The 22,654-nt window shown below is 48.2% G+C and overlaps 6 protein-coding genes across 6 annotated transcripts; 3 read left to right on the top strand and 3 right to left on the bottom strand.

Moving 5' to 3' along the window:
• Positions 1 to 430: 430 nt before the first annotated feature.
• On the bottom strand, positions 431 to 3,004 carry BO88DRAFT_193363 (cystathionine gamma-synthase). Its single transcript, XM_025701831.1, has 5 exons — positions 2,871 to 3,004; positions 1,297 to 2,713; positions 1,020 to 1,203; positions 920 to 962; positions 431 to 839 (listed from the first exon to the last, which is right to left on the bottom strand). Exons 1-5 carry the CDS (start codon positions 2,913 to 2,915, stop codon positions 720 to 722), a joined length of 1,809 nt encoding a protein of 602 aa, XP_025557712.1. The 5' UTR covers positions 2,916 to 3,004; the 3' UTR covers positions 431 to 719.
• Positions 3,005 to 3,900: 896 nt separating this feature from the next.
• On the top strand, positions 3,901 to 7,659 carry BO88DRAFT_408905 (rRNA-processing protein UTP22). The gene has a single exon (XM_025707828.1). It carries the CDS (start codon positions 4,114 to 4,116, stop codon positions 7,462 to 7,464), a length of 3,351 nt encoding a protein of 1,116 aa, XP_025557711.1. The 5' UTR covers positions 3,901 to 4,113; the 3' UTR covers positions 7,465 to 7,659.
• Positions 7,660 to 7,662: 3 nt separating this feature from the next.
• On the bottom strand, positions 7,663 to 11,756 carry BO88DRAFT_193338 (putative nuclear envelope pore membrane protein). The gene is made up of 3 exons (XM_025701830.1): positions 11,158 to 11,756; positions 10,954 to 11,102; positions 7,663 to 10,892 (listed from the first exon to the last, which is right to left on the bottom strand). The coding sequence occupies exons 1-3, from the start codon at positions 11,590 to 11,592 to the stop codon at positions 7,862 to 7,864; spliced, it is 3,615 nt and encodes a 1,204-aa protein (XP_025557710.1). The 5' UTR covers positions 11,593 to 11,756; the 3' UTR covers positions 7,663 to 7,861.
• Positions 11,757 to 12,469: 713 nt separating this feature from the next.
• On the top strand, positions 12,470 to 14,621 carry BO88DRAFT_398413 (ubiquitin C-terminal hydrolase 37). The gene is made up of 6 exons (XM_025705316.1): positions 12,470 to 12,867; positions 12,940 to 13,034; positions 13,091 to 13,190; positions 13,250 to 13,431; positions 13,479 to 13,663; positions 13,723 to 14,621. The coding sequence occupies exons 1-6, from the start codon at positions 12,718 to 12,720 to the stop codon at positions 14,262 to 14,264; spliced, it is 1,254 nt and encodes a 417-aa protein (XP_025557709.1). The 5' UTR covers positions 12,470 to 12,717; the 3' UTR covers positions 14,265 to 14,621.
• A 1,019-nt stretch (positions 14,622 to 15,640) lies between these two features.
• Positions 15,641 to 17,759, top strand: BO88DRAFT_375527 (putative oxysterol binding protein (Orp8); the record flags this gene model as incomplete). Its single annotated transcript, XM_025704337.1, has 6 exons — positions 15,641 to 15,726; positions 15,820 to 15,896; positions 15,981 to 16,020; positions 16,080 to 16,149; positions 16,211 to 16,270; positions 16,335 to 17,759. The coding sequence occupies 6 exons, from the start codon at positions 15,641 to 15,643 to the stop codon at positions 17,268 to 17,270; spliced, it is 1,269 nt and encodes a 422-aa protein (XP_025557708.1). The 3' UTR covers positions 17,271 to 17,759.
• BO88DRAFT_439134 (condensin subunit YCS4) lies at positions 17,718 to 22,060 on the bottom strand. Its single transcript, XM_025709702.1, has 6 exons — positions 21,695 to 22,060; positions 21,095 to 21,606; positions 20,912 to 21,035; positions 20,711 to 20,852; positions 18,277 to 20,655; positions 17,718 to 18,204 (listed from the first exon to the last, which is right to left on the bottom strand). The coding sequence occupies exons 1-6, from the start codon at positions 21,928 to 21,930 to the stop codon at positions 18,031 to 18,033; spliced, it is 3,567 nt and encodes a 1,188-aa protein (XP_025557707.1). The 5' UTR covers positions 21,931 to 22,060; the 3' UTR covers positions 17,718 to 18,030.
• Positions 22,061 to 22,654: the final 594 nt, after the last annotated feature.

The following is a 22,654-nucleotide window of genomic DNA, read 5'->3' as shown; positions in this document are numbered from 1 at the left end:
CTCTGGCGCCGCACTAGCCTAACTGATCATGTAGAGAAACGTGGGTACAGACCTATTTACACCGTTTAGTCTTCGCTCTTCAGCCGTTATTGTTATCAGAGTCTTTGTCCTGATTATCGTTATAAGTATCGCTGTTCTTTAAAATACCTTCGAAGGCGATTCGGAGCACTGGGTGCACCATCTGGTTTAGCTTATAGCTGCTTCTTATCATGAAGGCAACTAAGAAGATCAATCACCTATGTTTTCCCGGCAAGTTTGCTCAGCTACTTGGGCTCTTAACATTTGTATTTGTAGGCTATCAGGCACGCTAGTACACTGTACTCCTAAGTGTCAGTGATCACGGGGACACGTAGGCACGGACATGGATGTCGTGCAGATAAGTTGTATTTGGTTGTCAAAGGGTCTTCAGTAGCCTAAGGGTCCACAGATACACCACTCGGAGACAGGTTGTTGGCTTGATAGATAGGTGGAACACAGGGTGAAAAGTTAATAGAGCAAATCTTCATCGCGCTACTGGGCTAATTTTCTGGAACCTCAAGCCATGGCTAATTGGCTATAATAGGCCCTTGGAATTCCAGTACTTTCTTTCACCAAGTTACCAGGGATTCCACTAAATATGTAGTCATCCAAAGAGCTGTGGTTTTCAAAGTCGCATGTTATTTAGGTCATATGATGCATGCTTTCGTAAGTCTATGGAGACTCTTTCTAGGAAGCCTGCATTATGTGTTTACTTCAGCGACAGCATTCAAGGCCTGCTGAAATCGCTGGCGAAGATCCGAAACATCTTCTAAGCCGACACTTATCCTTACCAGGTCAAAGTCGACACCAAATGAGCTTGCCTAAATGATGAAAAGCATGAGTATATACCCAACTAAAAGCGAAGTTCATGCCGTGTCGGGGATCGGAGAGGTCGACATACCCATTCTAGTTCACTATAGTGCGCCAACAGAGTGTAAGGGCAACTAAGCATCAATGTTAACAGGCTTGTCGCCCATTTTCCTACCATGATAATGACCTACCTCAGTGTAAAATTAGTACCGAGACTAGGTCCTTTGAGTACTTCGAGTTGATCAAAGAAAGCAACTGCCGCTGATGTTGAATGGAATGTAACCGAAAATAGACCGCCATATCCTCCTTTCTTGTTGCGGAATGCTTCATACAAGGGTCTTGAAGAGTTGTACTTCGGATAGTAGACCTTTTTCACTGCAAGTTAGTTAGCATTGAACGCATTGGGCAGGTACATCGAGCCATGACACCCAAAAGTCCAATATCGAAGGGATTTGATTGTTAGCTTACCGAGTGGAGAGTCCTCCAACATCGCTGTGATGTCTTCCGTAGTTCTATTGATCTTATCTATCCTGGATATGAAATCGCGGCTATTCCTTTCGAGGAACACGGCATCTTCTGCCCAAAGATTGTCCTCATATTCGCGTGCAAATATATTTTTCAGAGAACCGTAATGATGCCCATGGGGGTTGAGTACTGCACTCCCTCCCATGACATTGCTGTCACCACTGAAGATCTTGGTCAAGCTGCTTACCACAATATCTGCATAGGGAAGCACATTAATGTTGAGGAAATTCCCAACCGTCTCATCTACTACAACAGCGAAATTATACCTGTCGGCGAGTGATCGGATCCTCTTCAAATCAGGGGCTTTCAGTAACGGATTGCCCGGAAATTCAGTGAACAGAGCGAGGAATCTCTCTCCTTTCAGTAGCCTTGACTCCAGGTCATCAAGATCCTCCGAAGAGCCATGACCATAGAACAAACAGCCCGGGCCCCATTTTTGAAGTATCTTTAGGGTGTCGGTGTAGGGAAATCCAAAGCAGATGCTCTTCATCTCTCCCTTCGCAACCATCAACATCTGATGAGCGTTGAAGATGGAACTCATGCCGGTCGGAAAGAGGAAAACATCGGCCTCTGTCAGCCCCGCGACACGTCCTTCTCCTGATTCTTCTTCAAGGGCCTCGTTAAGCTCCAAATCGGCTGTCAAAACGCCCGCAATTCGTCGCCGTACAGCCAGCCTTGCCTGACCGGCTAGCGAGGTGCTCAGATTCCGACCGAATCGTTCTTCAATGAACTGGACATGTTCGCGGCCATCGTGCATGCTGCTGGTTGTCGTATTTGTACCAGTAGTACTGTCGCGTGCGTGCGTCCCACTTCCCTGAGACTTTCCACTTATGGACTCTCGACCCTGATACCTCCTGGGCCCCTTGAAAAACCGTGGCGGTGCCATACTTTGAGCTACAGGTTTCCTTTCCACGAGAAACCCATCCCTTAAAGCGTTCAGGCAGAACTCAGCACGTCTACTTGAGATTCCATTTCCTGTATGTTGCCAGACCTGCTTGGCGATTGGCGCATATTGGATGGGATATATCACACACGATAGTATCAAGTCCGTACCAGACGGCGCGTCTTCGCCCTGAATGGGAAGGGCAAAATCTATTGTCCGGACATTGCAGGGTTCCTCGGCTTGTATTTTCGATTTGAGAAATGAATAGCAGACCCCTGATGTTTTGAGGGAAGGGAATAGTATGGCCGTTTCCAATTCTGGGCTTCCATAGCGACGTACGATCTCCCTCGCCAGATCCTGTATGATGGGGTGTATGAAGAACCGAGGATATCCGCATTGCATCTTATTCACAACCCAAGACTCTCCTTCCTCGTATGCGACATTTGCTTTCCATGTTGGAAGGGATACACTGACTGCCTATGAGGATGTGAGTAAAGCCCGAAATGTGATCTGAAATAGCTTCTAAGCCTTGCGCATCTCGTCCGATCTAAGACGGCGACCGAGACAATAACTAAAAGGGTGGTGAATAGAATTTGGGCGGGGTTGCGCGGGGTTGCGCGGGGTTGGAGCATACGTGATCAGTGTGAGGAGGGACTGGGCCTCCGATGTCTTGAATCATTGTAGCATAAAGGAAACGGCACTATATCGAAGACAGTAAGAACAGAGGCAAACAAAAGAAGGTACGTAGTGTAAAGAATGTTAGCGAGGTGGAGGATGGTGAAGAAAACTTGTCAGGACAATAAATAGTTAACTAATTCGTACTAATTCCAATGAGTCAACAGCGATTTCGGCGCTGCCCTCAAGAGTAGTCTAGCCAATGATCAATGCCAATACATCCCAGGACATTTTACAACTCATTAGATAGAGTATCATTGTAGCCAGTATCCTTAGTCCTTAACTAATAAGGGTTATGAGCCCAAAAGATCTATGTCTACTTCTGTTCCTCATTCCATAGATTGTAATGGCAAGGGAGGGTTGACTGATACAGTTAGGCTGTTGCACTTGCTGCATGGTAATATACGGAAGGGCTAACTTACACTGTACAATGTGGGGTACCTATCTCCGAAGTACTTACCATATAATCAATCTACAATACAGGTAGACTATAAAAGTATGCCAAAGTAGATAGCTAATGTGTTCCCTGTATAGGTAACCTCAAGCCACAGCATTTTGGTTAGTTGTCCAGTTGTCGTATCAAATGTATGTACCTAACCCTGATATCCAAGTAGGTAGATATCTATGACAAGACCTGATTACAAGATTACCCAAGAGATTAGAGATTTTGTTATATAATTCATGAAATTAAAGGGAAAAAAAAAAGAACCTATGCCTTTGATGTAGAACTAAGTAGAGTAAGTACTACTAGTAGTAGCTTAGGACGGTTCCAATTGCACCTCGGATCCCAACGATGTAAGACACGGCGTCTTGGTCTTACACTGGTCACTTACACTAGTTAGTCACGGAGTACGGAGTAACTACTAACTACTTGCTAGCTAACTGTTACAGATCCGCTCATCTGGCTGCTTACTCAGCTGGCTATCTCCACGTGAGAGTGGGTATCGGAGATCGGACGTTGCTTTCCCGTCAAGTCAAAAATCAAGAGGCTAAAAAATTACAGCAAAGGGAAAAAAAAAGAGGGAAGGACTGGAGGTAGTATACAAAACGTCGCAGAGATTGCAGTCTATTCGAGACAGCTAGCCCATCACAGGGGAGGATAATTTTTACACAACTGCTAGTTTTATTCTGCTCGGGTCGCATTTCCAACAACTGCCTCAATTGACGCTCAGAGCATTCTCGTTTCTTGAAGCCTTCTCAATATGTCGGCTCATACAGCAAAAAGAAGGAGACTGAGCCCTTCACCGGACGATTCCTCGCGTACACGAAATGATGGTGCATACTCGGTATCGAATCGAAAAACCCTGACTGATAGCGATGCCGCTAAACCCTCTCGAAAGGCCGACGTTTCTTCTCTGCGCACCAGTGGGCGAGCAAAGAACGACCGCTCCGCTGAACTTGCGCTTGCCAGCGGTTTCTATAAATCCACCTTTTTCAAGCTACAACTGGACGAACTACTGAATGGGTCGAGGCCGAACTATGACAAACAAGTCTCGCGACTCCAGGAGACACTTCACAAGTTGAAAAGCGTTATCGAATGTCTTCCAGATAGGCCACCAAAATCAACATTTGAAGCGGAGAAGGAGCTGCGTGGTGCGCATGGAATTAGCGTTCCATTCCCTGAACCTCGCCCGGCCAAGGATACAAAGTACACTGTATCCTACTCGAAACCAACAAATATCAATGTGGTCGGAAGTCTCTCTTTGAAAACAGGTGCCAGAAGCGATGTACCGTTGACGGTGGACTTGGCAGTCACGATGCCCAGTGCTTTGTTTCAGGAAAAGGATTACGTGAACTACCGCTATTTCCACAAGCGGGCATATTACATCGCGAGCCTTGCTGCCGGGATTAGGGAAGCGGAGGGACTGAATCTCACCGTCAAATTTGGGCTTCAAGATGGTGACAGCCTTCGTCCTGTTCTTCTACTGGAGCCTAATGGCACCGAGAAAAATGAGTCCCTACCTGCAAAGACTCAGATTCGTATAATTACGGCCATCGAAGACTCCTTGTTCCCAATCTCTCGGACCTTGCCGTCGAGAAACAACATTCGCCAGGGCTCAACGGATGTGCCTGTGTCTCAGGAGTCCACCCCATTCTACAATGCCGCTCTTCGTTCAGAAGCCACAGTGGCACAGTATCACAAATTTCTTTACAACGCTGTCCGGAATTGCGAATCCTTTAAGGATGCCTGCATTTTAGGCCGGACATGGCTCCGACAGCGGGGACTAAGCTCGTCACCGTTCAAGGGCGGATTCGGTGGTTTCGAATGGACAGTGCTCATGGCTCTCCTCTTCGAAGGAGGAGGTCCCAACGGCAAACCCGTTCTACTAAAATCATACAGTAGCTACCAGCTATTCAAGGCGACCCTTCAATTCATTGCAGGAAGGGACCTGGCCATTCCGTTGCTATTCTCCGCTACGGACATATCTTTTCCTGATGGCATCCCAGTCCTATATGATGGCAAACGGGGGTTGAATGTCCTCTACAAAATGGCCCCTTGGTCCTATGCCTTTCTTCGCCGTGAAGCAAACACTACTGTGCGCATGTTGAATGAATCCCGCGACGACAACTTTGACAAAGTTTTTATCATCAAGGTGAATGAACCTCTTCTGAGATTTGATCGCATCTTGAAGCTTCCAGCGCAGGACAGTGCAAACGTCCTCCGGAGCCTTCGCAGCCAGACTGCTGTATATGACGTGATTGTTAGAGCGCTTGGGGACAGAGCGGATCTCGTACATATTTATGGGGATGCTTCCAAGCCCTGGCCGGTAGACGCAAAACCGAATCGCAAGCCGGAAAGCCAAAGTGTCTCCGTGGGTCTCGTTCTCAACACCGACAACGCTGAGCGTGTTGTCGATCATGGCCCGTCTGCAGAACAGAAAGATGAAGCAGCTTCTTTCAGGTCGTTTTGGGGAGAGAAGGCCGAACTCAGACGTTTCAAGGATGGTACTATTCGAGAGAGCTTGGTCTGGACCGATGAGAAGTCATCACCATCTATAGTGTATCAGATCTTGATGTACATCTTGAGCCGCCATTTTAACTACACCAAAGACGACGTGGTATTCATTGGCGATGAATTTGACGACAAGCTTCGCGAAGGCGGCGACGATGTCTTCTCGTACTCGAGTCCCGCTTTTCAGGCGATCACCGATGCCTTCACTTCAGTACAAAGATCGATTCAAGACATGGATGGTGTTCCCCTAACTGTTAGGCATCTAGCACCAGCTAGCCCTAGTCTGCGCTACACTGCCCTCCGGCTCCATGGTACTGCTGGGGTTGCATCCAACCCTGCGGACATTGTTCTTCAGTTTGAGAGCTCGGCCCGGTGGCCAGATGAGTTGAAGGCTATCCAGATGACCAAGGTCGCCTTTCTCATTAAGATAGGAGACTCCTTGAAGTCGGGTGGGGTTGCTTCCGCCTGTAGAGTTGGGTTGGAAAATGAGTCAACGGGGTTGATGAATAATTCCTTCTTGGACATCACCCATACATCAGGAATAGTTTTCCGCCTTAGGATTCACCATGAACGCGAGCAGCTGTTGCTAGAACGTCAACTGAAGGAGAAAGGTGCTAGCCCGCAGGCGAAACAACAAGTGGCTTATGCCTTATCTGCATATAAGCGACTCTTTATCCAAACACCTCGTTTAACGCAGGCAATCCGTACTTTGTGTACACGCTTCCCACTGTTGTCGCCAACAATTCGCCTCGTTAAATATTGGTTCAATTGCCACCTGCTCGCAGGTCATGTCAATCAAGAGTTGATTGAATTACTCGTTGTCCGGGTCTTTACCCAGTCTTATCCTTGGGACAGCCCCTCGAGTGTCATGGCCGGCTTTCTGAGGACGCTTCATGTTCTTGCCCGATGGGATTGGCAACAGGAGCCATTGATGGTCGATTTCGGTGAACTAAACAAGGAGTCAATGGAAGCGATCCAGACTCGCTTTTCTGCCTGGCGAAGCGTCGACCCGGCCATGAATACAGTCGCCTTGTTTGTTGCTTCCGATATTGACACTGATGGCGTAACTTGGACGCAGCATGAAATGCCCCCAAAGGTCGTGGCTGCTCGAATGTGTACTTTGGCTAAAGCGGCCATGAAATTGCTGCGGGAGCAGGGCTATGGCCTTACTGTGTCAGACTTGTTCCATACGTCCCTAGCACCCTACGATTTCGTTATCAACATACGCCCGGGCCTGCTACAGGAACGATTGGCACAGCCTACGAGGTTCAAGAACTTAGATGCGCGGAGAACTGCGCGAACCGCTAAACCTGCACTGGTGTCGTCCTTCGCTCGTGACCTGCAGGCTTGTTACCATCCAAACATGCTTCTCTTCCACGGCGACGAAAGCTGCAGCGTTATTGGCGGTCTCTGGAACCCTCAGATCCTCAAACCGAAGAAATGGACGCTGAAGTTGGCATATTCAACGTGCCCCTCAGAACTGAGAGCCAACGAAGAAGTGTCTATGAATTGTCAAGCCGTCCTAAGCGAGATCGCCAGATTAGGTGCTGACTTGGTGGATAGTATAGAAGTGCATACAGAGGTGGCTTCCGAGAAGTAATTCATGAATAGCTATAAATAGACCTTTCCAATTGATTTGACCTGTACATTTCAATACCTAGCGCCGTTGCGATGCGATTGCGAATGGAAAAAAAAAAGAAAAAAAACCCAAAGTATATGAGAAAGAAAACAAAATGCTGGAAACACACTCGTACACATCCTATTAGTTCCTTCTACCTTCTATCTCAGGGGCGTGCCATTGGTTTCTCAGTCTTCTCAATCGATTCTTGCGAAGAAAAAGAACAGTATTTGTCCTTGATTGCGACAACTTCATAGGTGCCTTCATCGGATGTTTTGATGCTTTTCGTGTGCTCGTGAGAGATATCGTGCTTGATATCAAGTATCTCGGGCTTTCTGCCCCTTCGAGTGTTCGAGCTCCGGATATACCTAACAAGTAATTAGTTAAACCATAATGATATACAGGAGGCAAAATAATGAGCGACATACGTGAACTCGAATGGAGGTGTGCCCCAGAACTCAAATTGAAGTTCGGCCTCTCCTCCTTCGTGTATATCAACAACGGAGACTTGACCTTTACTGATTCTGACACTCGGCATCTCATGAATCGTCTTTGTTATGTTCTTGTGTGCCTTGCACTTTCCACTCGCCCCGTCACCTACAGCGGTAATGGTGAAGACTCCTGGCCGCTCAGCAATCCGACGGAAATTCGTGGTCTTGGAAGTAGCTTTTTTGGATGCACCGTCGAATGTATAGAACACGTCAAATGGAGCGTGACCAGACAATGAGAAAGACAGGCGTTCGCCGACACAGTAATCGGTCTTTGATTCCAGAGGGATGATTGTGGGCACGTCCGAAACCGCGACCCTCACCGAAGAAGAGTCAAATTCGGTCTCTTGCTGGCATCCACGTGCATCTCTCACTTTGCGGATACTGACGACATGTTGGCCCAATTCAAGATGGCGTCGTGGGATAGGCAGGTTATGCCTGTTGGACTTGATATTTGGAATTGACACAATTTCTGGTTTGGCTTTCGAGTGGTGCTTGATGGAGATTTCGAGGGAAAATGGCGGTACACCCTCCAAAGTAATGGGTATCAGTTCCTCGCCACTGATGTCTTCTTTGCAGAAACCGTAGATACGACCAGGCGAGTCAAAACGTGCAGAGGGGAGGGGGTTTACCCTTTGCGTCACGACAACCGGCCGGCTGCGAGGATCATGGTCGTAAAGATGGTCGCCGACTTCTGTAAATTTGTATGTATAGGAACCAGGTTCTGACGTGTCCATTTCCATGGAGGCAGCGTTCAGAGCTGTCTTCAGACTCTGTAGCCTGACTGACGGTGAACCACGAGATGTCTTGCGCTGCTGCTCGTACTGTATGTCGTAGGGGGGGTTACCCGACAGCCGAAGCTCAAGACTATCATCTTCGCCTTGACAAACGTCGCGTTTTGTTACATGGCCATCGTCGCCAACGGGAGAGCCATCCACTGTCGTGATATGAGGGCGAGGTATCCAGGACACCTCAAAGACGTTGGCTGACTGGTCTATAGAGCCAGGGCAAGAGCTATCAGCAACGTCCACGAGTTCGTACCGCCCTTCTTGAGCAACAGTGAGCATGCTGTTCTCTTGCCAGAATGTCTTCTCAAGAACGGCAGAATTGGTATCCAAGTTGCGATATCTGACGTTCCATGGCCTCTCCCCACTTAGTCTGACCGGAATGTCAAGCTTGGAGTCCTGCAAAGCCAAGTACTTTTTACTCTTTTCAATCTGGCCGAAGGACGCGTGCGGTGGCTTCGAGCGAGCATCAATCTTGATAGTGTCCCTGAGAGTCCGTTTGCAGTTCGAACGATCCTTGACGCCCGTTAGCACAATGGCATACTCGCCACCGCTGACGAGCTTTTCTGTCACGATTGTGGCCATTGCGCTGTCGGAAACCAAAGAATACTTCGTCTTCTTGCCGTTGTGGACGAGCTCATATTGCAGCGTCCATGGCGCTTCACCTAAGAAGGCTACGTCTACGGACACTGGCTCCCCAAAGCAAGCCTTGCGCACCTCCTTATTGCCGAGGAAATGAGCAGAAGCTGGAGGTTTCACATCTTGTTCTAGGACTGGTACTTTGTCCCTGAGAGATTGCGGAGCGTAAACAGTGTCCGAGATGTCCAAGAAGCGATAACGATAGGCGCCTGCCTCTGAAGGGGTGAAATCCAGCTGAGCACGCAGTCCGTCAATTGTCTGGGACTTTGTCTCCACGCCTTTCGAGTGTTCAACAACATATCGAACCCGGAAAGGTGGCGATCCAGTGAGGTCCAGATCAACGAGTAGACCGACAGGGTTATTAGCGCATTTGTCAAAGATCTTCTCGTACCTAATAGCCAGTTCAGGCTCCGGAGGATTGCGCAGGTAACAAGACGAGGGTTCTAGCGTTTCTCCAGAACAGTATTGGCTCGAGACTGAGTTCAGGCTGTACCAACCCGGATCCTTGATCTGAGGCTTCTGGTCGAGACTCTTGAGTGTGAGTTGACGAACTTTGTTAGGCTGTTCACTTGGACTTTCTTGATCGCTACCGCTGAACGAGTACACCAGAGAAAAGGGCCCATCATTGGCGTAGCCTTGACCAGAAGGGTGGTATTTCAAGGGAAGATCAACGCTGTCGCCACGTGCAACCTCTAGGAAGCTCTGGTCATTGCAGCCAGTCAAAGACAAGCGTGGCCTCTCGTGGACTGAAAATTGATGCCACTGTGATAGAGACTTGGTCGAGGAGCGATCAAATACATCCAAAAGTGCCGAATAATTTGCGATGTTCCCTGCACCATCATGTACCTCTTCAATGCTGTAGAGCCACTCACCGCCCACATTCAGTGACTCGTTCAACGGAACTTCGATGATTTGGCTTTGAGCCCAGGCGACTTCGGGTTCTCTGAGATTGAAGAGGATGCCGGAATTTCTCTGACCCAACAATGGCGAGCGCAAATTATCGGGATGTATGTTCTGAAACGAAAATCCTCGGTCAAGATGATTCACTTGTCTGCTGTACTTAATCTTCAATGGCGGCGTGCCCTCGACCGCTAGTATCAGGTTTGACAGTTCTCCTCGACATTTATGAGTGTGCGAATTCTTAACCAGCGCCCGGGGACAAGTGACAACAAGAGCATCAGACGAGCGCATGTGTACATCAAGGTTAGACTCATCTACTACCCTCTGCAGGCGATAAATGCCCGGTCGCCGAATTGAATAGAGAAGGTCTCGATGAAGGTCTGGACTTGAGCTTTGGTGCCTTTTCTCTGCATGCTTTTTCATCTGTTTCAACTGCTTAGACGATAGTACGATCGTTTCATTCGCGCCGGTGTCGTAATCTAGACGTAACAACTCGATAAGGATAGGATCCGTTTGATTGACTCGAATTGGCAAATCGATGGCAGTCTTTTGTGCATCGATGCACAGTGGTACTTGATCTGGGTTTAGAATAGCTGAACTGCATGATTCTGTTAGTGTATACAAAGAGATATGTAAATTGCCAAACTAGGGGCTCTTACCCTTCGGGGAGTATGTGAACGATCTGCTTTCCTAGAATAAGAGATGCGTTGTGAATGATATCACCAGGCTTCACACTTCGTTCAGAAATGGACAGCTCTCTATCATAGGCCAACTTGACCATGCCAGCGATCCATGTCCCAACCGGGATCTAATTACAAGTTAGCAAGCTCTTTGTTTTACTGCGGCGACGTGGACAAGCATACTGGGATTCGAAACATGAGAAATACATTGCCGACAACGTGAATAATGAAGATTGCAAGTGTAGTGGGAAAAGCCCATTCTAGCCACGGGATGCGCAACGCCTGTAGACCGAAGAGAAAGACACCATCGACAGCAGCCCATTTAAGGAATAACCAAGTCGAGTCCAAATCATCGGATGCCGTCCAAGACTCGTATACTCGCCAAGCATTTAATGCTACATAAAAAGCCGCAATGTAGAGTCGCTGCGACGGGGCATCTATAACCCCTACTGGTATGAGTGGTCGATTGGCATCTTGTGCGGGTATCTTTGAAAGACTCTTCGTCTGCTCCAAATCCCGGGGCTTCGGTTTAGATGTGGAATAGCTCAAGTCTCTGATCTTCGGAGTTCGTTGTGGTGTCTGCGGGAAAGCAGACCGAAGTCGAGGAGTACCGTTCATGGCATGCTGCGGTCATCAAAAAAAGATCACAAAGACCTATAGTAAACGTAATAGGGTGAGCTTTTTGCTTTTTGTGCTCTAGAAAGGATGGTTTATGAAAATCTGGGATTAATAACTCACGAGAGTTGCTGAGGCCGGCGGTTGTCTTGGACTCACACCAGGGGGGGAAATGGTTGTTGAGCCGTTCGATGTTGCGAAAGAAAAAGAAAGCGCGAGGGAAAAGAAAACAGGCTAGTGAGTAGCTTGGGCTGCGCGTATTGGAAAGAGAACTTCGGCGAGATTTGGCACACTAATAACGTACTCGCGTTGTAAACCTATTATGATTCCTTTATAAATAGGTAAATGTGCTTGACAATGTGAAAAGTCCCGAACAATAAGTGGTGAAATACCGGGACCTAGACAAGAGTAATAAGTAAATGCAAGGGTTTAGCTTTTAGCTGTCGGAAGTGCTCCAGTTTGCAGCTCGGATCCCGTTAATGATGTATGAAGATCACGTGTTGTACGGGTGGAAGCAGGCCCATTGGATGCTGTCGCTAACTAAACTAGTACTAGTAGTAGAGCGCGCGTCTGCAAACGCGTGTGTCGCTTACTGTAGATTCAAGTAACTGGTATAAAAATTAGTTACCTACTACTATCCACGGGAGACCTTACTGAGATGCAACGGGAGCCGTAGTAGACTCCTCTGTAATCATATACAAGGCCACTTCTTCGCCTCCGGACTGGACATTCCATATCTACGGAGTAGATAGATGCGGCGGGAAGCCGTAAGTACCTGGTATCCCAGTACTCGGTACACGTGGTGTAATAGTCTACGGAGTGTACTCCGTAGTAGTCCCCCCGGTAAATGTGTTACACAACGACTAGTCCTCCATCCTCCCTTTTATCAGGCAGGCAGGTAGCTAGTAACACGACAAACCCTGACACGCTGGTTCCTTTAAGTAGGCTCAGAGAGAGCCTTTCCATGCTTCTCCCTATCGTCAGTAAGACTACGGTCCATTTCTCCTGATCTCTGTCCCTTCTGTATGGTGACCAGCTCTGTGGATCCATGCTTTGCTCGGTTCCCACCTTTCCTCTTTCACTATCTATAACCTCCGAGCTAGCTAGGGACCTACCACTACTAGCATCATGACCCATCAGGCCAAACGACGACGGCTTGGAACCCAGCCAACTGCCACTGTAGGCGATGGCATTGAGTGTTTGGACGGTTACTACTCACCGGCATCGAAATTCGAGCAGGATTCCTGGAATGGATTCTGTGAGCTGGATTCTGAACCTGTATGGCTCTATGACCGATATCTCCTTTGCTTCCCACTGTGTTGAGTGCCATGATTGATAATCTCTCTGCAGGCTATTTTCAATGTGATGCTCCGGGAGTTCGGAGTAAAGGGGATCAAAATCCAAGAAGTCCTGTCGCTTGACGAGGAGATGATGGCATTTCTGAAGTAAGTGCCATACCATGATCTAGTTTATTGTTTACCAAGACCTTATACACCCACAGTAAACCCATATATGGTCTGATTTTCCTGTTCCGTTGGCGCGAGGATGATCCAGATAAGCAAGAAGCAAGCTGCCCGGAGGGCCTCTGGTTTGCTAATCAGGTCAGTCTTCCCTATCTACAGATCTAGCCCTGGAGCTTGTCACTAACATTCTAGCCCAGACAGCCAGCAATGCTTGCGCCAGTGTGGCGCTTCTAAACATCGTCAACAACATCACCAATATCGACCTTGGGGAGAATTTGCAGAGTTTCAAAGACTTTACCATGCCTTTCACACCCGCACTGAGGGGAGATGCAATAAGTAACTTCGAATTCGTCAAGAGAATACATAATTCATTCGCCAGGTAAGTGCTTCGTCCACTGGACACTCACTTGATTAATCTGGCAGCAGGAAGATGGACATGCTTAGCTCAGACTACCAGCTCAAAGCTGAGGCTACATCCAAGCGAAGTAGACCAGCCAAGTACAAGCCCGCTGATAATAAAGCAGACGCGGGTTTTCACTTCATTGCCTTCGTCCCTGCCTTGGGTAAAGTTTGGAAGTTCGACGGCTTAGAACGTCAACCTCAGGCGCTTGGTAAGTCAAATCAAGACTATTACGGTAAATAACTGTCACTGACTGGGCCGGATCTTTAGGCTCTTGCGCATCGGATGAAGATTGGCTGAGCCTGGTAAAGCCTGATATTCGCGCCAGAATGGAGGCATATGAAGAAGATCAGATAGAGTTTTCTATCCTGAGTGTTGCTAGAGATCCGCTCCCTGAGCTTGTCAATCAATTAGCTGCCAATGTAAGGAGCCTAGAAATCATTCAAGAGCGCTTGACCTCAATTCCCGAGAGCTCTGCTGGTCTTGAATCCACTCTGGCGGATTCGATATACGAAAATACCATCCTGGGACCGGATGAAGGCTATGCGTTGACAAGGAAAACCATCGACCAAGTGACCATCCATGAAAGACAAGAGAGAGAATACCAGACATGTTCAGTGGAAGAACTTAATCATCACCGGCAGAGGTTAGGTCATGCTCAACAGGAACTACGAGCAGCAATCCGAGAAGAGCAACAGTCGCAGCAAACGGATGAGGACTATGCTGAAGGACGAAGATATGATTATGGGCCGGCCATTCGAACATGGCTACGCTTTCTAGCACGCAAAAGGCTGATAGAGGACTTGTTGTGAAGACTCCATCAGAACATCCTGTCATTTTCGTTTGCTTTGTCGTCCTTCTCCACCAAAGCGGATTGGAAGAAAAATAATGTTTGACTGTTCTACGTAGAGCGTGCCCTAGGAGCACTCCACCGCGGATGACTACATTAGCGTTGAATGGACATAAGATAGTATTCTTGTGACAGATGATGGTTGCTGTCCGGTGACTTTGATTACTCGGTCATCGAAACTATGGAGGCTGTGGGAGGTGTCATGATATGAGGTAAAACATGGAAAGCGGATGGAAAGCGGATGGAAAGCCCATACGGACGGTCGGAGTACTTTCGCTTGATATATTGCATATAGGTATATCATGTGTGTAGTGTGCCCAGAATGAATGAATGGGAAGAACAAAGTTTACCTACTACATAAATGTTCTACTTACTCACTAGTACGGGTAAAGCCCAAGGAGGGCCGGACAAGGAGCCTCGTGATGCGCCGATTGGACGACAGCCTTCCTTCTTTTCCATCATTATTCTAGTTTCGGTTCCGAATTCCCAGTCTCTTTCCGCGGCCTTCCCATCTTTTCAGCAGAATGCTCCCTTACTATCTACTACTACTGAACACAAGTACAGAGTAGTAAACTATTAGTTAAAGTTGGCCGAGCGGCCTTTAACAGTACTACTACTACTACTATTACTAGTACTTCTTTCCTTCACCCTGTTCATTCCCCCCCCTTTTTCTCTCCATGCTTCTTCGCGTCCCCTTTATCTACATGAATCAGTGGGTAATCCCCACTTCAAACAATTCAGGAGTACAAGCAAGATCCGACTACTGCCAGTGCCACTGACGGTTATTATCTGCAGGCTGGCCTGCGTGACTACTTATTTGACTGTTTTGTCTTGCTTTCTTCTTTATCTTAACTAGTAAACTCCTACTCGTTCGTTTTTTTTTATTTTTACCCCCCTTTTCTTTCTTAGTCAGTCCGTTCTTGGTCTCTCCTCTCTCCCAACCAATTGCGTGTGTCGGTGACAGTGACGTAGAAAGACAAGAGGGACGTCACCGCCTGGAAGTCAGTGCACGCGCCCGCCGCATTAATTATTCTTCTTATTATCGTTTCTCCAGCACTTTTTCGGCCTCTTTTCTTGCCTTGCTTTTGTTGCTATCTCTGGCTGGTCCTCATCTACTTGCTTGTTCCCGCGCCTGTACTCGCTGTGCAAGCCTATTCTTTTTTTTCCCCTTTCCATCACTCAAGTCCTGTGATCGTCTGGGTGCCTGCCCGGTGCACACCGCAGATCTCGCTCCGACACTCACCATCGACCCTTTTCGCCACAAGCGACGCAAAGAACACCATCTCTCTTATCCCTCCCAGATTTGCTATACTATCCCCAGACGCATAGAGTGCCATCATGTCTTCAACTACAGCCCAAGAAACCCCTGAGAAGGCACCTGATGATTCTTCCAAGTTGAAGACTTTCTTGTCCATTCTCCGCAAGTACGTGGGATTTTGATATGGGCTACACCGTTGCTCACTGCCCGGTACCTCTCTCCGATAGTCTGTGCTGATAGGTCTGGATGGTCTTGCCAGGTTCGTCGGAGTAGCCGACATCGCGTCTGTTCGTTTCTCATTGCCTGCGCATCTTCTAGAACCCACACCAAATCTGGGTAAGCTGTCTCCTGTGCTATCTATCGCACGAGAGTCATCTCCCCTTCGCAGAATGCTAATCTAGACCTCCTTTCCTCAATCAGAATATTGGAATTACCTAGACAGACCGGAGGCCTTCGCAAGGTCAGCAAGATAGCCTGTTCATCATTAGGGCTTGTTATTCTCTGACATGGTTGTCACAGCATTGGTCAATCGGAAGATCCGCTGGGACGTACGCTGGAGGTTCTGAGATTCTGGTTCACCAAGGACTTGGTATACTGCCCTCATTCAGTCTGCATTGTCAATCAGTGGCAGGTCATTGACCAGATCACAGAAATACATCAAAGGCAAACCATGCAAGCCGTACAATTCTACCTTGGGGGAATTTTTCAGAGTAGGTTTGAAGCAGAGCCCTCGTGGCCTAAGTTGATGGCATGTTCTGACTCGCCTGGAATTAGTGCACTTGGGAAGTAGATCAGACGCTCCCAGAAGTCTCGCCGACTCCCAAAACTTCCTCCAACGCAAAGAATAGCAGCGCAGATTCCGTCAAGATATGCTACTTAACTGAACAAACTTCTCACCACCCTCCGGTTTCGGCCTTTTTCATAGACTGCCCGGATACAGGAGTCTCGGCGCGTGGTTTCGACCAGATCAGTGCCAAGTTCACCGGCACCAGCATCCGGGTCGCTCCTGGCCAGCACAACCTGGGAATATTCGTCAACTTGAAAAACAGAGATGATGAGGAATACCACTTGACTCATCCTGCAGCACATCTCGGTGGTCTCCTCAGAGGCGCTTTGGCGATCTCTGTCTCGGACACTTGCTACATCACTTGTGCGAAGACGCGCATCAAGGTCATCTTACAGTACCTGGAGGAGGGCTGGATCGGTCGGGCGCAGAATAAGGTTGAGGGTGTGATCTTCCAGTACGATCCGGATAAGGATGTGACTACGAGAATCAAAGATGTACCCGAAGGCGATGTTCTTGCCCGGATTAGTGGCTCTTGGCATGGACAAGTTTTCTACACGTTGGCCGGCACAAACGAACCTCGGCTTTTGATCGATGTCACACCCCTCTTCCCAGTCGCGAAGACGCTGCCCCCAGAAGAGAGTCAACTATCCAACGAATCTCGCAAATTTTGGTCTTTGGTCACCGAAGCGATCGTCGACAAAAAGTACGGCCAGGCTACCAAGCTCAAGCAAGACATCGAGGAACGACAACGACAAAAGGCCGCAGAGCGTCAGAATAAGAACGAAACGTGGCAGCCTCGTTTCTTCACCGGCGCTGTTACACCTTTGGGAAGACCCGAGCTAACAGATGAAGGGCTGAAGGTACTTGAAGGGCTACGCAGCGGTGATTATAGGTTGAACGAGAGTGTAACGAAGGGTGCATAGAGGCGTTATTTTTATAGGTCCGATTGTATGTGGACGCAATCACTTGAATCTGGCGTATGCGAAGAAATTGTTTTGGCGACATATAGTTAGAGGTATTCGTTTGTTCGGTCTTCCTAATCTTCTTTTGGTTGCCTCGGGATTACACCTTTGTCTGCTGTGCCCATAGGAAGAAAGCATTTGATGATTTTAGATCTCTTTTATCCAGTGGCGGGGCCAATTCGTTAATACAAGCTATCGTCAAGAAAGGCTCTACAACCGTGAAGATAGAATAATGGCTGCACTGAGGGACTTCGTTCTTTTCTTGGCCTCCTATCCCACCCAACATACGGCCTAGCAGGATATCTCGGACACGACTGGCGTTTCTTTTCTATTCTTTTCCAACAATTATGGCCGTTGCCAACTTACAGTAGGTGCCTTGCAAGCAGTTGGATCATTACCGCAGCACATGCAGTATGTCAATGACTTTTTGATCATTGTGAAGTTCCACAAATTATCGGAGCCATGGAAACCCAGGTCCACTGTACAATTCCATTGGGACTAGCTGCTCATCAGGCGATGAAGGTCAGTCCCCCTTACATATACTGAACACGAGATAAATGAAGGAAAAAGAGGGTAAGCAAAACACAGAAAAGGAAACTAAGCACATCCATCCGTAGTTCCTTCGCAGACACCCAACCTCAAACGCCGCTGGGCCCCAATTGATGCGCCGATGTAGAGACCAAAATCCCAACTTATCATTATGAAGCATAATTTCATCAGCCTAGGCGTTCGCCGTGACAACTTTGTTGAATCCTGCAGTTACTGTTTTCGTTATTTCTTCATTCTTGTGAGGAAGAAGTGACAAGGCATAAGCAACATCATTCCATTGCCGCTCGGTCTCACATCTGGGAAGTCGAGCAGCCAGTTTTTCAGCTAATTGCCGGGCGTGTTTCTCCTGCGAGCGCGAAAATGGTTAGCACTTGAAGACATAGGTTATTTCATGTGAGGTGTTCCAATGGTGAGTTACCTTTTCAACGAAGCCAATCAGGAATTTAACGATACGCCTCAATGAGGCCTCCTCGAGATTACGTTCAGCACTCAGAAGGCTGAACATATCAACAAAGTGGTTGTAGACTGCGTTGTCTTTGCCCGCCAGCTCAGTGAAAAACATGCGAGCAAGGTCAGCAATACGCTTATCTTCATCCTCGAGGCACTTAGCCATCTCGCCGAGCTGCCCTTTGACCTTGACCTGACCGGCTAAAATAAGGAATGTGAGCGTCATGAGACAAGTGCGCTTGACCGAAGCTTCGTCATCGTTCAGTCGACGATACAAGAAGTCTGTATTTTCATCGATCAAATGGTTGAAACAAACTGCCATGTCTCCTAAAGCGATCACGGCGTTACTGCGGACCGTTGGATCTTCAGAACGCTCCATGATGGTAATCAAAAGTGGCAAGTTTTTCTCGCAATAGTCTGCCGAGACACACATCAACTTGGCCATGCACAGAGTTGCCGCCGCCTGAAGGTTGCGGTCGGCATAGATGTTGCTATTCGCGCAAATTTCTGTAACCAACGGCCCAAAGTTGGATAGGAGCGAATTCTCGCCATATAGCAATTCCCGTTCTCGAATATGTGCCATGGCATCCTGAAAGTCATCTTCAGTAGTCCCACCGATGAGGTCAAGCTCATCATCTTCGGCATTGTCGTTCTTTTGGTTGGAGGTATTGGCTGTTTTGTTCTTCTCCTGTTCTGCTTTGCGGCGTTTAAAGTCAAGTTCACACAATTCGAGATGAACAATCTGCTTAATGGCAATATGACCGACAACAAAAAGAAGCTGAGATAAAGAAGTAGACGATGTTTCTTGCTTTGCTCCTTGACCTTCCGTTGAAGCCGTTTCAGGTCGTTGTTCTTCTCCGTCATCTGAGACTTTGGAAGGGGATCGTTGAAGCTGTGGCTGAAAAACGAATCTAGTTTTCCGTTTCAGTATGTCAGAGCACAGGACATCTGGGTGCTTTGACAGGGCATAAATAGCACCAATGGCTTGTTCTGCCACCCCGTACCATTCTTTGCTATCAGATATCGTTTCGACTATAGCCCCGAGCTTCGTCAAAACCGCATGGTCATTGCCCAGTTTGGGGATACCAACGTCCTTGGACTTTGCTTGGCGACCTGGCACCATTCGTCTCAATGCAATGCATGTATACTTTGCAAGCACGAGGTCAGATCTGCCCAGGCTTCCAAGGCCAATGCGCAACATTGTCTCAATTTCTTTGATGACGACCTCGGGATCTGCCAAAGCAAGCATGCCCAGGACAATAATAGCTCCTCGACGCTGCGTCTTTGATATCTCTTTCTTTTGCACACCATAGACCTGCCAGAGCTTCGCAATAACTGCATCTGAAATGTGGCCAGCCCTCATCATAGTACTCAATAGTTGCTCCAGACATGTCAGTTCAGCGGGCGTTGACCCAAACGTTAGACTGATCATGTTTCGCGCGATATAATTTGCAGCGTCATTGGGACTAAACGAATCTGGAGCCTCGAAGAAAAGTCCTTTATAGCAGTCGATCAAGTGAGTCTGAACTCCCTTGCCTTCGTCACTATTACCTTTCGTCCATATCAGTCGCAGCATCCGCCGGATCCCGCTACGGGAGGTCTCGACCTTATAGGCATCGAGCACGACAAAGAAGTCCATGGCCTCAATGGCCTCACTCTTGTTCCTCGACGATAATAGCTGAGCGACCAAGCCAGATGAGGAATGAAGGATTTCGATGAACCGGATGGCTTCATTGTAATATTTTCTGGTGAGCTGTAGCCGTGCTAGCAGCTCGGAAGTAGCTGCCTGTTCAGCAGCTTTCTTAATGGCTGTGGTTTTCTCTTCCTCTGTCAATCCCGAAGCTTTAGATGGGGAGTCCTCCGGCAATTGAGTGGCATCATCCAATAATGCACTGTCAACATGCGATGCATCCGCCCCATCAAAGCCAGGTGTCTCGGGGGGTCTCAACGCATTCAATTCAGCATCCACAGTGTCGAGTCTAGCTGACCATTCCTTGTGCGAGAGTTGCCCACCGTGCATGACACTGAAAGGGTGAGTTGATACCAGCTTTGCAAGCAATCGTATCGCATTCCGGCGCACGTTACTGCTCTTGTCTTCTAAGCTCCTTGCTGCCAGCTCCGCCACAGCCTGGCGTCGCTTGGGGAATTTCTGTTCCAGGTCACAAATCCTCATGTAAACCTGGATAGCCCTGCACCGGCAGTAAGGATTGATATCAAGAAAGCGCTCTTCAAGCACATCAAAAAATGCGTTTATCTGCGTTTTGTAGTTGTCACTACGCTCCTCTTGCCGGCTTAGATCGGCGATGAGATTCCCGCAGACTTCGATTACCGCACAACGAAGGGTGTATGACTATAGAATATTAGATACTCAGTAACTGGCACGATGGGAGAGCATGCGTAATCACCTCGCTGTCCAGCTGCTTAGCCAAAAGAGTCATCTGCTTGATGATAAGTCGTGGGGCCAGCTCTGAGAGTTTCACAATGAACGCTGACACCGACTTAGGACCGCGTGTGTCATTAGAGTTGAATTCTTTGTTTCCAAGCTCCCTAACAAACGTAAGTCGGAAGTGTTCCTGTGGACATCCAAGTTACCGTAGGCTACGTACTTCAGTATTTCATCCGAGAGCTGAGGATAATCATATTGTTCTGCCAAGATATGCAAGAACTCCGCCATAGGTTCTGAGAGGTGCTCAAAATATGTCAAGCTCTGTACAATGGAGGTCTGGGCACCTATCTGGTGAGTTAGTTACTGGGTTCCTACCTCAGTGAGCTGACTCAGAGCAACTTACCGAAAGCATGGCCGTGGTGCTTAACCGCGATGCAAAGGACCTTGAATGCATGCATCCGAATGCTCATACTCTTGACGCGTTGTTCGCTTTCGAGGATAAGGTAAATTGAGCGGGTGAACAGATTGATGAATGTATCACGGTCAGATGTCGTCAAAAATATTCTGCTGAGTTTAAGCTTCATCACCTTGCACATCGTCTCCATCGAGATCTGAATCTGCGCGGTCCAGTCCCAGTTTCCATCTTTGGCATTCGCTTTAGATCTGGCCGATTTCCCTGCGCCCCTGCGGGCGGGTACAGGCTCTGTGGGCTTTTCTGCAGCTTTGACCTCTACGGCACTAAGAGCCCATTGGAGAAGAAACCCATACATTTCCAAGAGCTGCTTGTGATGCTGTATGCCATCCTGCTCATCGGATTCAAGCTCCCCATGTATTATGTCCGCCTCGACCGATAAGCCGGAAACGATTAAATCAAGAAGCTTGCTGAGGGACCTAGTGGGGGAAAACGAGCAATACCTGCGCAAATTACCGGTTTTAGAAACATTTCTATGAATAATGGAGACCTCCTGAGGACGAGAGGAACATATCAGGGGACAGGACGCACTTCAACAGAAACTGCAGCGAATCGAAAGAAGACGATCGGGCCAGTCCTTCTGGGTTTTCCGCGACCGCATCAACGATGGGATTCAAGACATTGTCAATCAGAGCGCTAGACAGTTGGTCCGGATCGGTCTCGCAGTCGAGCAGCTCTGGATCAGCATCGGGAGTAGGGACAGAGGCCGGGTCGCTCAGATAGTGTTTCAGCGACTCGTTTATGTCGAATTGAATTCGGTCCTCCATGATCGGCCACTGCGAGGGTTATCCCCGAAGGGCATATAGCGTTATCAAAAGCGATGAAGTCGAGAGGCGTGTTGCGAAAGTAATGTATGTGTAGGTAGCGAGCCGGAAGGAGGGGGGTGTTGAATGGGGGGGGGGTTGGAGGGGAAGGAGAGTCGCAGGGAAGAAATGACGGGCGGCGGGCTTCATTTGTTTGTATCTTTCCCTTTCGGTAGGTGGTTGTGAGGCGGCGGGGGCTGAGGGTTGCGTACCAGTAAATTATGTCACACGCTTCAACCCTCAATAATTACACTCTCACGCCGCTATCCCGTATTGTAGCAGGTCTTGAGACATACAAATTACAGCATTACAACCAACATATACTGCAAACGGCTAATAGTAAAACAGCAACATGTAATGTGATAGATTTGCTTCAGACCCTTCCGCTGTGTGGTTGTTTCTTGTCAATACTTGTAATATTAAAATTACGCTTATATGTTTCATGTAACTACAAACGAGTAAACAAACAAGTCTTGTTCCTGGTGCGGCGGGTTTGCATGCTGTTTGGAGCATCTTTGGATTGTTGCTGGAAAACAGTGGGAGCGACGACCGACTACCCTCACCACAACGCTACAACAGGACTGGGGCTTCTCCTCATACCTATCCACACGTGTATGTGCGTGTGCGCGACTTGATCTAGCAATACCACCCTGCACTTATTCGCATATTTCCATAACCTCACGCCTTC

The sequence above is a fragment of the Aspergillus vadensis genome (assembly GCF_003184925.1).
Source record: "Aspergillus vadensis CBS 113365 unplaced genomic scaffold BO88scaffold_35, whole genome shotgun sequence".
Taxonomy (NCBI): domain Eukaryota; kingdom Fungi; phylum Ascomycota; class Eurotiomycetes; order Eurotiales; family Aspergillaceae; genus Aspergillus; species Aspergillus vadensis.
This window is presented reverse-complemented; position numbering and strand designations above follow the sequence as displayed.

Excerpts from the sequence above, each read along its gene's own strand:
- BO88DRAFT_193363 (XM_025701831.1), bottom strand. The coding sequence starts at position 2,915 with ATGATTCAAGACATCGGAGGCCCAGTCCCTCCTCACACTGATCAC. Across the intron at positions 2,714-2,870 it reads TCCCTCCTCACACTGATCAC|GCAGTCAGTGTATCCCTTCC; the intron begins GTATGCTCCAAC and ends ACATCCTCATAG. Across the intron at positions 963-1,019 it reads GGTACTAATTTTACACTGAG|TTGCCCTTACACTCTGTTGG; the intron begins GTAGGTCATTAT and ends ATTGATGCTTAG.
- BO88DRAFT_398413 (XM_025705316.1), top strand. The coding sequence starts at position 12,718 with ATGACCCATCAGGCCAAACGACGACGGCTTGGAACCCAGCCAACTGCC. Across the intron at positions 12,868-12,939 it reads GTGAGCTGGATTCTGAACCT|GCTATTTTCAATGTGATGCT; the intron begins GTATGGCTCTAT and ends ATCTCTCTGCAG. Across the intron at positions 13,035-13,090 it reads GAGATGATGGCATTTCTGAA|TAAACCCATATATGGTCTGA; the intron begins GTAAGTGCCATA and ends ATACACCCACAG.
- BO88DRAFT_439134 (XM_025709702.1), bottom strand. The coding sequence starts at position 21,930 with ATGGAGGACCGAATTCAATTCGACATAAACGAGTCGCTGAAACACTAT. Across the intron at positions 20,853-20,911 it reads CTCTCGGATGAAATACTGAA|GGAGCTTGGAAACAAAGAAT; the intron begins GTACGTAGCCTA and ends TACGTTTGTTAG. Across the intron at positions 18,205-18,276 it reads TGATTGGCTTCGTTGAAAAG|GAGAAACACGCCCGGCAATT; the intron begins GTAACTCACCAT and ends TCGCGCTCGCAG.
- BO88DRAFT_408905 (XM_025707828.1), top strand. The coding sequence starts at position 4,114 with ATGTCGGCTCATACAGCAAAAAGAAGGAGACTGAGCCCTTCACCGGAC.
- BO88DRAFT_193338 (XM_025701830.1), bottom strand. The coding sequence starts at position 11,592 with ATGAACGGTACTCCTCGACTTCGGTCTGCTTTCCCGCAGACACCACAA. Across the intron at positions 11,103-11,157 it reads TTCTCATGTTTCGAATCCCA|ATCCCGGTTGGGACATGGAT; the intron begins GTATGCTTGTCC and ends ACTTGTAATTAG. Across the intron at positions 10,893-10,953 it reads GTTCACATACTCCCCGAAGG|TTCAGCTATTCTAAACCCAG; the intron begins GTAAGAGCCCCT and ends AGAATCATGCAG.